The 14,473-nt window shown below is 39.3% G+C and overlaps 1 protein-coding gene across 5 annotated transcripts in view; it reads left to right on the top strand.

Annotated features, from left to right (window-relative positions):
* Positions 1-14,473, top strand: part of fam49al (family with sequence similarity 49 member A, like) — a 28,524-nt gene that overhangs the window by 3,391 nt on the left and 10,660 nt on the right. The window contains exons 2-5 of one of the 5 annotated variants that reach the window (XM_079879256.1): positions 4,785-4,877; positions 9,692-9,772; positions 10,201-10,280; positions 13,276-13,397. In XM_079879256.1, coding sequence (XP_079735382.1) covers positions 10,208-10,280; positions 13,276-13,397 — 195 coding nt within the window. In that variant the 5' untranslated portion in view covers positions 4,785-4,877; positions 9,692-9,772; positions 10,201-10,207. Of the gene's footprint in view, positions 1-4,784; positions 4,878-5,801; positions 6,038-9,691; positions 9,773-10,200; positions 10,281-13,275; positions 13,398-14,473 lie in introns of those variants that run through there. The other 4 variants (XM_079879257.1, XM_079879259.1, XM_079879260.1 and 1 more) reach the window with 4 other exon arrangements.

The raw sequence follows: 14,473 nt of genomic DNA, 5'->3' as shown, positions 1-14,473 counted from the left end.
CATCACTCAGAACAGATGTCACAGGAAATGGTTACAGATACTATATTAGGTCATGGTGACCCATGCCCACATTTTGATTTGAGAGCAAAGGCTGAGACAGCGCTATGTGAGATGGTATATCTATCTGCACCCATTGTATATAGGCCAGACACTTTACACTGATGCAGACTCAGAAATCTCTTTCAGAAGGACAATAATGTATCTAGATGACAGAAGAATAGTTTCAGGACCTTTTTATGCTTTTGCATGCATTTTATGATCAGTGCATCACCACCTTTGGGAATATGAGAGTTGCAGAGGTATGTCTAACCTCAGTGTCCATTGTCCTGATGTCTAGCATGCTGTTATGGAAACAGCTTGCATAAATTTTAATACTTAAAAAGTGATTAAATATCTAGCTTGACTTTCCAAACAGAATAGCAAAAAATGACTTTCCTTAAAGGCTGGTTCACACTATTGGGGCAGAGTTAGAACTAGACCGCTGTATAAGACGGAGACTTTTGTTTTTTTGTAGACAGGCTCTGAGGTGCAGAGGCAAAGTGAGTGATTGTAGGGCTGATACCAGGTTTCTCATCTCCTCTTATCTGTCTATCTGCCCTGCAAAATCCGAGCAGCGAGAAAATGGAAGTTGCTGCCAGACATCCCACCAAAAGCTTTAATGAGCAATCAGAAGCTTGAGGAGCAAGTTAACACAAACCCAAATATCCCCGCTCAAAGTTTTTAAACTGGGTCATATTGAAATTTCCATTAGTTGTGGGCATCAGAAGCCTCATTGTTGTCACGCTGTGCATACAAAATTTGTAATGGTTAATATTATTTTAATGGACCTGACCTAACATGAACTAACAATGAAAAGTTTATATATTAACGTTAAAACATTAACATTAATAAAATACTGTAAGTATAAGAAAAATGATTTTATTTAAAATGAATACAAAGTAACAAAAAATAGTAATAAAAATAAAGGTTTGATTTTAAGAACCTTTTTTGTAACGTTTATACAAAAAACTGTGATGATCGCAACTTGTTCACCAGTATAAATCTGCATCTTAAAGCAAAGTCATCTGATAATCACTGCTTTATGATTCTTATTTCTCATATTTTGAATATTGCAAAGACATTTTGATCAGGTTAATTGTGGCTACCCTGCTAAAGATGTTTGTTTTGGATGCTGATCTTCGGGTTGCTAGTGTGCTGATGTCCCAGCAAGACTACTTCGGTCCACCAACTAGAACGACCAGCATAAACCAGCTTGGACCATTGGAAATTCATGTTGGTCTTTTCCAAATGGTTCTGAACTAAGACATCAGGCGTGATGGGCGCTTTATTCCAAGGATATTGCAAGTGTTCTTACTATATTTAGCGCCTGGTTTTGCTCCATGACCTTGAGCAGGTGTGTTCCACAAGGGGAGTAAGACAGCAAGAGAAATGGGTAAAACAGACACAAACTGGCAGGTAGACGTTGTTTGCTTGATGAGCTGCCAGAATGGCTCAGTCACACCAACAGCAGTGACGATGTGCAAGGGTCTTTTGTTTCAACGTCACAAAGGGTGAAGACAGTGATATCACAATGCACGGGGCACGTGCCAGTGTTAAAATGTGTGGGTCATTCTCTTAATGATACTTTCCAGTGTTTTGCAATACTCTCAGGGGATGTTCTGTATCTTTCAAAAACAAGAGATAAAAATTAGCTTGAGGATAGAATTTGGTTTCTACGGATCTGGATATTGCCACTGTATTGAAGCAAAACTGACAATGAAATCAAAAATCCATTTATCCACTCCTGACTGTTCGTTTGATGTTAGCTCATTGTTTTGCATTGTGTTTTGCTAATAAGGCTCTAAAAATGCAATTCATTGGAAAATTCCAAAATCTAAAGATTCATTTTGCTCTATAATTAAATTCCAGTCATCAAAAGGAATGAGCAAAAAGATGAGAGATTCTCTACAATCAAGACTTTTGTCTCCTGTCAAGCCCTTGAGCAAAGGCACACAATGCTAATTTGCAATTGCCCTCCGTGCTATTCTCCGGTCTCAGCCTTTTTTCTTCCAGCGCCGTGGATGGAGAAAGTGTGGGGGAGGGGTGGCGGTGGAGAATTGTTCCATTCTTTCTCTCTCCTCTTTCCAGTACTAGCATGTTTTGCTGTTCTCCAATATTGGCGTAGGTGACAAGGGGCTGATGATGGCCGAGCATGCTCAACCCTGTCAGCTGTAGCATTGGATTTCCATTCATTCGCTTCATTCGGCCCTGCCGCTGCCATCTCCCATCAAGCCCAGAGGCGAGCCCACTGTCAATACTGATTTCTCTTTGAGGACCCGCCGTGCTAGGCTAATGCTATCTCCACACACTATGTAAGAGCTATAATGATGCCCATTAAAAAGTTGGACATGTCATAGACAGGAAGTGAGAGGGATAGGCAGAGTGTAAAAGGAGAAATCATCACTACCATTATTCCCTGACTTCCCTTGTGAAAAAGAAGTACACTTTAGCATACTTTTGAAAAGAAAAAAAAACCTTATTGCGGAAGTAATACACTTTCTATACTTCAATCTTCCATCATATAGTCCATCTTTTACATGTAATTTTATTCTTCTTCTCTTTGAATTATGGTTAAAGTGGACTGCTGAATAGGGTGAATTTAGGTAAATTGCGCCGTTTTCACAATCCTGTCAAAAAGTAGTAAAATTTTACAGAATTTAACAAAACCTGGCATTAAAAATGAAAGAGCTTTTTGCCATTTGTTCATTATTCTTTGAAAGTGCTTCTGTGTTTTAAGTATATTAATGAGTCATTTTTGATAATGGCAGGTAGAATACTGTGGACTAGTTTCTACCCATATAGTATAATAATTTTATGAATTTAAATGATGCCCCCCTCTAAAGGCACATTCCGATCAAACGGATGACTCATAAGGTTGTTAATGTGTATTGGAGGCTTTTACTCTAGTTTGACTCTAATTTGCAAACAGCATTAACATCAAGTCTGAATATATTCACACAATATTCTGACAATATTCTGAATAGAAAAATTGGTTTCTACCTATTCACACATTTACGTGTATTCATTTAGTAGACGCTTTTATCCAAAGTGACTTACAAATGAAGAACATCACACTCAATTCACCATAAGAGCTTATAATATTTGCAGAACACAATGCCAGACCAATGTGTTTTTTATGTACAGATGTGCAAATTGAACCTTTAGGGTTTACACAGCTTATCACTGGGGCAGTACCCTTAAAGGGACAACTTTGTACCTTATTTACCCCTAAAAGTTTCATAGTAGTACTTTAAGGGTGCATATTACTTCCCCAAAAAGTTACTGATATGAGCATTTAAGGGGCAGATAAGGTACTGCCCCAATGAAAAGCTGTAGTATACCTGAAGGTACATTTTTTTGTGTCAATGTAGAGCAGACTGTTTGAAATCTGAACAACCAATGAGATTTCCAGTCCGTTGGTGAGTCTAAAGCTTCTGCTTCAAAAACTGAAAATAAAGGTGACATTAGTGCAAATGGAACTATAAATGGGCTAAAATAACTTTAAGAGCCTTGTGTAAAGACTGAATGCAGAAGAGAACATCTGTTCCAGTTTCCTCAGAGAGCTCTTTATTGTAATGCAAGTCCTTTAGATTAAGTCCTTTTGAAGTTACTTTGACCTGACACGGCATTGTTAGGATGTCGCTGGCAAAGGTCAGAGTTCATTAAGAAATTCTTGACCTTGTGTTTTGTTCACTGTGACATGTATATCAGTCAAGACCTACATAGTACAAATCATTACAACTTTATCCTCTTAGATTTAAACACTCTTTTTCTTCTGGGGGTGGACAGGTTTGATCTATGCACTAGGTATGTCCTCAAAGACATTTCTTGGTCCCAGGTGACCCTGGATGACCCTGTCCTCAGCACGGTCATTAAGTCTGAAGTCCCCCAATGCTGAAGTGAATTTAACTGCAGGTCATATACCGCTGGACTATATTGAAATTCCACAGCATGCATTCAACACGGTTATAAAGATTACTAGCTACTTTATAGAAAAACAAATGGTTATACGCTACCATTTAAAAGTTTGAACAGTTGAACGGTATTGTATATATTTTCATAATCAGTGTGTTGGTGTTTTTTAAAGGTAAAGCATAATTTCACTGCTTGAGTCAATGACACAAGACACAATGTTTCCAGAAAATTAATCTACAAACTGCCTACTTATAATTGTCTCTGCATATTAAGCTAGCATCGAAAAAAAGTATTTCAACAACTTCACACTTCACCTTTAAACAGTAGAATGGATTCTGAGTCAGCCTGCATCATGTTGGTGTGGTAAATGATCCCCACATGTTATTGTAGAAGTATCAGATCAGTCATAAAGCCACTGCAGTGAGCAGATAGCTTTGTGTGCTGCGGGATGCACAATGTGCTGCACACTGCCTCAGATTTATGAGAGACATTGCCGCATAATGCATTGAGCTAACCATTTACGTGGCTCCTTATTTGGAGGGTTATACTGGGGTGGGCGAGTGTGTTTGCTGGATGTAATGATAGATTGGTGGCCGGCCGTGCCACTCAAGAAATGAATCAGATTGTGACCTGTCAAATATATATAATATATCCCTCCCCAGAGGTTTATCACTTTATTGTCTGCCAGAGTGACTGCTTTAAAACAAGCCTCTGTATGTAAGCACAGCCATAACCTCAGACCCACATATGACCCTGCCATACTGTTCACATTCTGAGCCTTTTCTCTGAATTCAACTAATCTGTCTTTAATTTTTTGTTGTTTCTCTCAGGTAGTGGAGGCTGATGCTGTGATACTGCAGGAGAAACATACAGGCTCTCATTTGATGCAGTGAAGTGCTCTGTGAGGAAAATCGCAAGCAAAGGTATGAACCAAAAACAATGCGGCCACATTCGCCAAGCCATATGGAAGCATGTGTGATAGAAGGCAAAAAAGCCTCAGAAGTGTCTGAAAGCAACTGTATTCCGTCTGCACACTTTGTGATGGTGTAGATTTTCTTATCGGTTTCAGCACAAACAGCAGAGTCACAACTCCAATCAAAAATAGCCTACGAACAGATGCCATGCAGAAACATTTATAGGCATTCGTTTCGTCCGTTCATCTCTTTATACGCAGTAATACAATCATGAACAGATATTTGAGACAAAAGCTTTACTGTTAAAGTTATGCAACATCCTGGATGCGATATTACAATAAATATGCATTTCCCTGACCAGGTCTGGACTAGTCTGAACAGACCAGGAAGAGACAGTGTGATATTGCTGTAACCACAAGATTTTCAGTTTAGTTTCTACCTCAGTCAGTTGCAATCGTTTTTTTTTTTGGTTTTGTTTTTTTTGGTCAGCCCAACAAGCTTCCACCAGGGTCACTTCCTAATAACTAAGTACACTGGGGCTCTGTTCTCAATATTTAGTTCTACAAAGTCACCTTTAATGAATTTCCTTTCTTTTTTAGATTAAACCCAAACACAAATTTTAATATACCATTCATTTCAAACCAGAAAATAGCAAAAAGACTGGGTACTTTCTCTTATTGCAGAGCCCAAAACAACAGTGCTTTTTTTAAACTCAGTAGAGGAGATGTTTCTTACACAGGAAACTACAGCTAGAGAGTTCAAGGAATCGTTAAACCCATGCACTAGTACAAGCCACCTTTTCTCTAACCTCTCACCCTATCAAAACCAAGCGTACACACACAGTGGCACCACAGAGAAACGGTTTAACCAGGCTCTTTTAAATGAAGCCCTGCCTTTAAATAGCAGTCAGAAAAAGAGAAGTGTGAAAAGAGCAGAGCGATGTTGAACGCAGAGCTGCAGAGGGGACCGTTGGTAAGGCTGAGAGAGTTCCTGTGGGGCTGTACGGCACCGACCGAATTAAGACGGACTCTTCACAGCTGGGCTCAGGGACAGCTCAGGAGGAGGAGTACTGGGAGGAAGAGACTGAGATAGGAGTGGGAAACGGAGAAGACTAGCACAGTGAGGCTTTAAGGGAAGTTGGAAGAGGGAAGGCAAACATTTGTTGGCTGGTAAGTAATCGACAGTCATATATGTCAAGCTGTGTGATTTTTTTGTTGACATGACAGCTGCAGAAGATTAATTGCAGGTTGACACTTTCCTGAGTGAGAGCTTTGGTTAGACACGATTGATGGAACTGAGGTTTACTTCACAGTAAGATAGATAAATAGACAGACAGATAGACAGACAGACAGACAGACAGATAGATAGACAGACAGACAGACAGACAGACAGATAGATAGATAGATAGATAGATAGACAGACAGACAGACAGACAGATTGTTTGAGGTCTTCTAATAGACTGTTGTATACTTTAGACTTGGATTTGGCTGGTAGCTTATGAAAGCCTCAGATAGACGGCAGAGGCAATGTGGTCCAGCCATGGAAACAGGGCTCTACTGGTGGTTGCCAGGAGACAGGCAGAAGGGGGGGATACTGCCTCTTAAGTGATAAACAGGCTGAGAGGAGCCATCTTTGCCTTGTGTGCTATACGCAAAGGATAGGGCTTGATATGGAAGATTTAGAAGGCGAAATATGAAACAGTCAGATTCTTATTTCTACTCTTATTTCAAACACTGCCCATTTGCATCTCTTGGGAAATGATAGGTTTGTGCTATTATCAATGCCATGATAATCCAGCTATTTTATTACTTGAATGTTTCTAGATAGCATTGTGTCCAGAATTATTCCTCTCATGCAAGCTATTACGAAGATAAGGTGCAACATTTGGTGTCCATTACCAGCTGGAATTGATATTTAGCATATGCAAATTGAACAAACTGAACAAAAAGAACAGTTATGTTGATAGTACAACAATGTTCTAACCAAATGCAATATAATAAAGCAATAAGCACCAAAAGCATGTTTTTGTCCAAACCAGCAGTGAATGTGACAAGCAACAAGACGTTTTGTCACGCTGGGTAGCCCCCACCCACAGTGAAATCTCATTGGGCCAAAATCCTGCTCAACATAACTGATTTTCTATTATTGTATCATGTCACATAGCAATTTCGCTTAAAGATGGATGAAGTTCGCTACTCCTGTCCTGTCTCGTGTGCTTCATTACTTAACTCCTGACAGACACCACAAATTGGCGACGAGACTTAGGCTTTTTTTCCTTGTTCGTGTTGGTCACGAAGATGGTTGTTGCTAACGTGCCTTTCCCGAGTTTATTCCTGCCTTACCCCAGTGAGCCTGCTATGCCGTGCAGCATACAGCTTCGGGTTTTTGAACATTTTCTATGGGTTATTGATGATACAGGGTATGCCTGGCCGGACAAAAGACGAAGGGCTGTACTGCTTCAATGCCTCGGTACGGGACAATGGATTTTCTACTCTTTGCCTAACACATGTACAATGTATGGATGCATTGAATACCTATTTCGTGACTTTGTTACTTCCGTAAACGCTGTCAGGTGCTTCATGAGACATTACAGTACACTGTTGCTTTGCGAGAGCTTGTTGTTTCCTGTGAGTTCGGTGTCAGTACTGAAGGAATGATACGCAATCAGTTAGTAGAGCATGTGCTTCGCCCACGAATACGTGAGAGACTTTTACTAGAAACTGATCTTACACTGGACAGAGCTGTTAAAGCAAGCCAGTTTGGTGGTTGATTTGGTGGTTGACAGTGGATCTTCCGTATCTATCCTGCCCTACAGCACGTACATACCATTTCAGTAACTGAAACCCAGTCAGGTTTGTGACGCATTCAAAAGCCCAAATTCCAGTGGTTAGGTATTTGTCACCGAATGTCTCCGTACATGACCACCCAGTACCTGATACATTTTTCTTTGTGGACAAAGGGACACCACTCATGGAGAGGGACCTAATGTCTGCATTGCATGTGAGGAAAACAATCAAGTCCTGCATCCTAACGCCCTTCCTGTGATTGCTTCTCCTGTGCCAGTCTTTCAGCACACTGTTGATGAGTCAACTGAGTTTGGATGTGCTAAAAATTTTATACACTGCATACAGATGGATGAAACCGTCACACCTGTGCACCAAAAACTAGCCGTCTGCTACTCTCTGTGGGGTCGCCATTTCACTCTACGTACAGTCTACGTGCTCCGCACTCACCAACTGACATGACTGTTTCGCCGAAGAGTTATGCAGCTGTAACACAAAATGAAAAAGTACACTGATGCTAAGTGGGGTGCTCGTCCTCATTGTTTCCATGATGGGGATAAAGTGAGGGTACGGAACCCCTTGCATGTTCTTAAGGGACACAGAAAGTGTCAAAAGACTAAGTGATGGAAAGACATGGAATGCTTCCCATCTCACTGCATTTCCATACACACCAACAACTCCAGCTGAAAACATTGCTCATACACACACTCATTCCACTAGACCTAAACGTGATGTTTGAAAGTCTAGCTGGTTAAATGACTACAGATTATCTTATCAGATTTTCTTGTGGTGTGAGGTGTGTTAAGAGTGAAGAACTTGCTTGGAAGAACGTCGGAGCCAACCCGATCTCATGGCAATTTGTACGAATTTTTTACGAGTTGGCCAATTCATATGAATTTGTGCGAATGACCTACACCTGACCCCGCCCCTAAACCTACCCATCACATGAGTTTAGACAAATCGTACGAATTCGTAACATGTTGGATATTTATGATCAGAAATCCTATTGTGTGGGGGGAACCCAGAGAACAAATGCTCATGCACTCTGTAGATTGTCACGTGGAACAAAACTATACCAAATCAGAAAGCAAGCAGATGGAAGCATAACGATTTCATCCAAACCTCCACCCCCTGAATTTTCTGTAAAAAGCAGTCCAAACACTATTATCACAGACATTTCTTCTTGCCCGTCATCCGCTATGTTTGTTTACTTTAAAGTCACGTTTGACCACAAGAGATTTTGTGAGATTTCCTGTGCTCACAGTTGGGAATCTGGCTGTTTGTGAATGGAATCTGTTTGTATCTGGTGTGCTGTCTTTGTCACATCGCGGCACTCCACACATTATAGGATTAAAATGGTTAAATCTATGAATTTCCCCCCCCCCCCGTCATGTTTGTGGTCTCTCACGTTTTGAAAATCTAATACGATTTTTTAAAATCTTTTAGTGTGGGCTAGCCTTTAGATCTGATGTGCTGTTCTAGATCTGCGTGGATGTGTTTGCATTGTTGGCGCAACTCTGATGTTCCATTCTGTTCTTTAAAAAAAATGGGAAAACGGGTTGTGAAGTCTGAACTGTTGAGTAATGACGTAATGTGTGGAGAACGGAAGAGTAAACAAGATGGATGAAGTTCGCTACTCCTGTCTTGTGTGCTTTATTATTTAAAAACTCCTGACAGATACCACAAACATCTTTGAATGCATGCATACAATTTTTGACAGCCAAGAAAATTCAACAACTTATTCTTGTTCACGCACCAAATATTAAACCAAAGCTATATATCACTCAATGTTTTGTCAAAAAGTTTATTTTGCTGATGCTGACACAAATAGTCTTTTCGTTACGTACCGCATGAGAAAACTAGCATCATTTTTTTCTTTTCCAGCATTTCACAATACACATTCTGGCCTCTTACTACAGCATATGAAATCATCCAGTACTTTTACAGTGAAAACACACACTGACAGTCTAGAATTCTTGCTAATGAATATAATCTAGGTTGTATTTCTTTGTACTGTATGTATTTGTCTTCCTTGCCCAGGTTTGCCGGCCATGGGGAACCTCATTAAAGTCCTTGGCAAGGATTTAGAGAACTGTCCTCATTTTTTCCTGGATTTTGAAAGTAAGTGTTTCGCTGGTGTACAGTGTGTGTACGTGTGCTCAGATGTATATGTGTGTGATTGGAGATGGAGGTATCAGGGTTGGAGCAGATATAAATGCATCCTCTAGGTAGATTAAGACAGGCTTTTGTATTTGGAAACTATTTCTTTTTTCTCTCTTAATGTAGAAGCCAACCAAAAGTTCATTCATTTCCCTTCATGTATAGTAAGGGAGCAGAAAGAAAGAGTTTCAGTGTGATCCAAGTGACCATATTAACATCACCCGAGAATCTCTCGTGTCCGGAGCGAAGAAAGTCCATCCCAAACCCTATAAGCCCGACCCCATCATCCCCAGACACCACGCACATTCACACGAACACACACCCAACACCAGAGACACGTCTGCCACACCTCCCATGACCCACATGCTTCTCCCTTCTCTCTGTTCCAGGGGGATCATGGGAAATCTCCTGAAACTGCTGGCTTGCACCGAACTTGAGCATGGCCCAATAGTTTTCCTTGACTTTGAACGTGAGACCATCAGCTTTTTATGTTTTGAGTTTGCTTTTCTTTCCCTTCTCATCACGGTTCCTCCTCATTCGCTGTCCTCTACATTTTCACTTCCTTTTCTCCGCCATCCCTCTGTTTGTGCATCAATGCTTGTCATTCAAGGGTTTTTTCGGTAACCTCAATTTGTGACGTGCATTTTTTTTTGCGCTTATCTCCAGGTCGACTCCGATCCGCTGAGCTAAAGGTCGTCGTACGAATGCCACGCTTTTTTCAGCAGTTAGAGTGGGATGGAAATAATCACATAACACTTAACTTATCTCCTCTTTTTCGCCAAAAACTTTGCAGACTTGTAAAGTGTGTTGACGCCATGATCTGTTCCAGTATGTCCTTGTACATCTGGATGTGTGTGTGAATGCATTATTAACCAGTTTGAGGATTTAAGGAAGTGGAAATAGAAGCTGCTTTTTGAAAGGGGAGCCTCAATTTCCTTTCTCTGATGTCGTGTTCCCTTTTAACCCTTCCCTCTCTCTCCTGAGTAATTCTTCCTTTTATGACACCTCTAACAGCTACATGCCTAACATCTCCTATGTTTATGGGGGAAATAAAACACCTGTCCTTCAAGTGTGAGAACCCGGAAGACTTAGAGCGGTTGTTGTCCAGTCTATACCATGAAATGTAGGCTGTCCTTCCTCTAAAGAATATTTAAATTGGCAGGAGATGTTCTTAAAGTGACACAAGCCATACAGTTTAATGCCTTTGCTTGTGATTCACTATAGAGTCAATGACACATGTTCATTTTCTTCCCAATGTATTGATTAATTGACTTAAATACACCTCTTCTATGATGGACATTTGTTCAATTTCTACATTAAAATTCATTTTGATATTTATTTGTGGGGCTTAATGTAAAAAATGTCTCAGTGGTGTAAATGACCAATAAGAAAAAATTCTAAATAACAATAATTTGGCATAATCTTTAATCATTTCTTAAAAAGCAGTGAAGCTATTTTAATTAAAAATATTTTATGTTAGTAACATTAACATTATTAACATAATTAAATATGATTAAATGTTATAATTGGTGTAAACAACATGCAGGAAGCCATGTTGTTTTCATGAAACAAGAGAAAACTAATTATAATCACATCAACGACCCCTGTATACTTTCATAACTTTGGAGCAAGTTTCTTAAAAATATCAGATAATTTGACGTTTTAAAGACATAGCAAGGTTGGTTCAGGTCAAGTGTGCCGCACACGTCCTGCAAAGTGAAGGCAAAACATTTCGATCGCCAAAAGTCAAACTGAAAACATCTAATCAACAAGAACACAAATATTACATTTCATGGCACATGTTTTAAACTAAATCTTGACAATTCTTACTTGTCATTGACCCTATAGCAGAATCCATGAAATATAAAGAAGTAATATCAAAACGTTACACAAGCAAAACATTTGGACAACAGCCGCTCACCTGATCTTGACTTTTTGAATTTGTGACAGTAAAACAATGATCACCTCTGTTACACAGCACTGGTTTACATTTCCTTAGCTCTCAAATGGGGTTACTGTGCCACTAATGGCATTCATAAAATTATTATATCTCAAATTCAAGACACAAAAACAAGGCTTTTGTGGAAATAGGCTTTAAGCTCAAGATCAGATCAGTTTTACTGAATTGCTGATACAAGTGATGAACCAAAAGGGAAAGCAAACATTACAGTACCACTGTAGCACTGATGTTAGTCTTCACACACTCTGTTCTTTGAAGATCACAGGCAGGCTGAGCAAGCAGACCCGGAGGTGACATGATTGGGAGGAGCCACTGGCAATTACACTGAAGTGTGTGTGTGTTTGCTCAGCTGATAGCACAAACATCTATATACATTACAGCCCCTCCGTTTGGATGCGGTATAAGGCACTTATAAATTAGGCAGAGAGACCCCTGCTCCACAAGGATCACTTATCGTAGAGGCTTGGGGAGACTAAGAAATCTGATCTAGAAAAGACTTTTAATGACAGCACTACCCAAGATGTCCCTCGCTGCAGTTTTTACACTGCTTACACTCTTAAAAATAAAGTTCTTTATTGGCGTCTATGGTTTCATGAAGTACCTTCAATATCCATAGAACCTTTCCCATGCACTAAAGGTTTGTTAAAGTGGAAAATGGTTATTTAGATTATTCAAATTATCTTTCCACAATGAAAAAAATAAATAAAAATAATTTAAGAATTGTACACTGAAAGGCTCATTGGGGAAACAAATGGAATCGTTGTGAAAACCCCCTTTTTGAAAGCTTTATTTTTAAGAGTGTATCCTGTGGTTGAAAACTAAAGGCTAAATGGAGAGGTCCACCACTGAAATTGACGTCCACCAGGGGGCGATATTCTGTAGGGTATTCGTTTGCATTTGCTTTCCTGCCTCCTATCATCGGCTCATTAATCAAACGTCTGTGACGCTCACTGTGTTGGAAGCTGACACGACTCTTAAAACCCATCCTAGCCTCGCCAGCAACTCCACATGGAGCCGCTTCACTGGCCGTGGCCTTTCGTCGACACTTCCCACTAGAGCTGTTGATATCAAGCCCAGCAAATCCTAACATACACCGACACAACCTAAATCCTCCTCATGTACTTCTGACTCACAATTACACCATCATCATTACCAGATTAATCCTCATGGATTTATGGTTCCTAACTTTCAAAGCCCGTTGGAAAGAGGATCCCCCTCCGGGTGCCAAAGAAAGATAATAATTCAATGTTAGCGCCATAATAACTCACACCATGAAGCTTTATTTCAATTAATTTCCAGTTTTTAGATGTAACTCTGACTTTACTGGTTGAACACAGTCTAGTTGATCCAAAACATAACCTTTACCCAATAGGACAATAGTATGACAGTGTGACAGAGGTGATATGTCAAACTCAGGTAGGCCGAGTGAGGAATTGAAAAAGGTGTATCGTTTGGGCATTTGACTATCACATTTTGACTGACTCAAACTGATTTCTGCCCACAGATGCTCAGCCCACAGAGGCCGAGACAGCCGTGTATAACCAGGTTAGTGCTGTGCTGGAAGAGGCCCATGGGATACTGGCAGAATTACAGTCTTACAATGGAGCAGGACAAGAAATAAGAGAGGTAGGGCTATGACTCTAAATTGTTACATTTTCTGAAGAAAATTTGTGGTGTTTACCTGTGCAAAACTAGGGTGCTAGGGTGTTCTGAGTGGTTGCTTACTCATTCAAGTTAAAAAAGCCGAATTCCGTTGAATTCCCATTCTGGAATCAAGTATGAATTTTATTTCATCACCCTCCAGGCTATTATTGTAAGCATACATCTTCTCAACAGTCTGCGTGATTTGAATTATTGTCCAGTACAATTGAATGAATTGTTTTAAACTGGAAAATCTTTTGCAAATCACTTATGGAAAATTTGATAAATGTATCCATTTTATTTATTACATAATCTATACACTACCGTTGGAAAGTTTGGGGGCAGTACAATTTTTATTGTTTTTGAAAGAAGTCTCTTATGCTAGTCAAGGCTATATTTATTATTATCAAAAAATAAATGTAAATATTATAACAATTTCAAATAACTGTCTTCCATTTTAATATATTTTAAATTGTAATGTACTACTATGATGGCAAAACTGAATTTTCAGCAGCCATTACTCCAGTTATCAGTGTAACATGATCCTTCAGAAATCATGATTTACTGCTCAAGAATCTTATTATTATCAATGTTGCTTAATATTTTTGTGGAAACCATGATACATCTTTTTTTCAGGATTCAAGAATAGCTTTTATTTGAACTATAGAAATAGTTTGTGACAAATGTTTTTACTGTCACTTTTGATCATTTAATGCATCTTTGCTGAATAAAGTATACATTTCGGCAACACTTTAATTTAAGGTGATGTAGTTACACGTTACTACATGTACTTACCATAATAATAACAACAGTAAATTATGCATAATTACAAGTAACTAACCCTAAGCCCAACCCTAACTCTAGTAGTTAATTCATATTACTCAGTACTTATCTGAATAAGTACAATGTAACAGCGTCACCTTAAAATAAAGTGTAACCTAATTTCTTTCTTTTTTTTACTTTTCAATTTAGTGACATTAGTGGTGTTGCTTTATTAGAAATAAAACTGCTAAGAATTATTCATCCCAAGCCTATTATAAAGCACATAGGCATTAGTTTAA

This window comes from Squalius cephalus, assembly GCF_949319135.1.
Source record: "Squalius cephalus genome assembly, chromosome: 8".
NCBI lineage: Eukaryota > Metazoa > Chordata > Actinopteri > Cypriniformes > Leuciscidae > Squalius > Squalius cephalus.
Note: the sequence above shows the minus strand (reverse complement) of the source record. Positions and strands in the feature narration are given on the sequence as shown.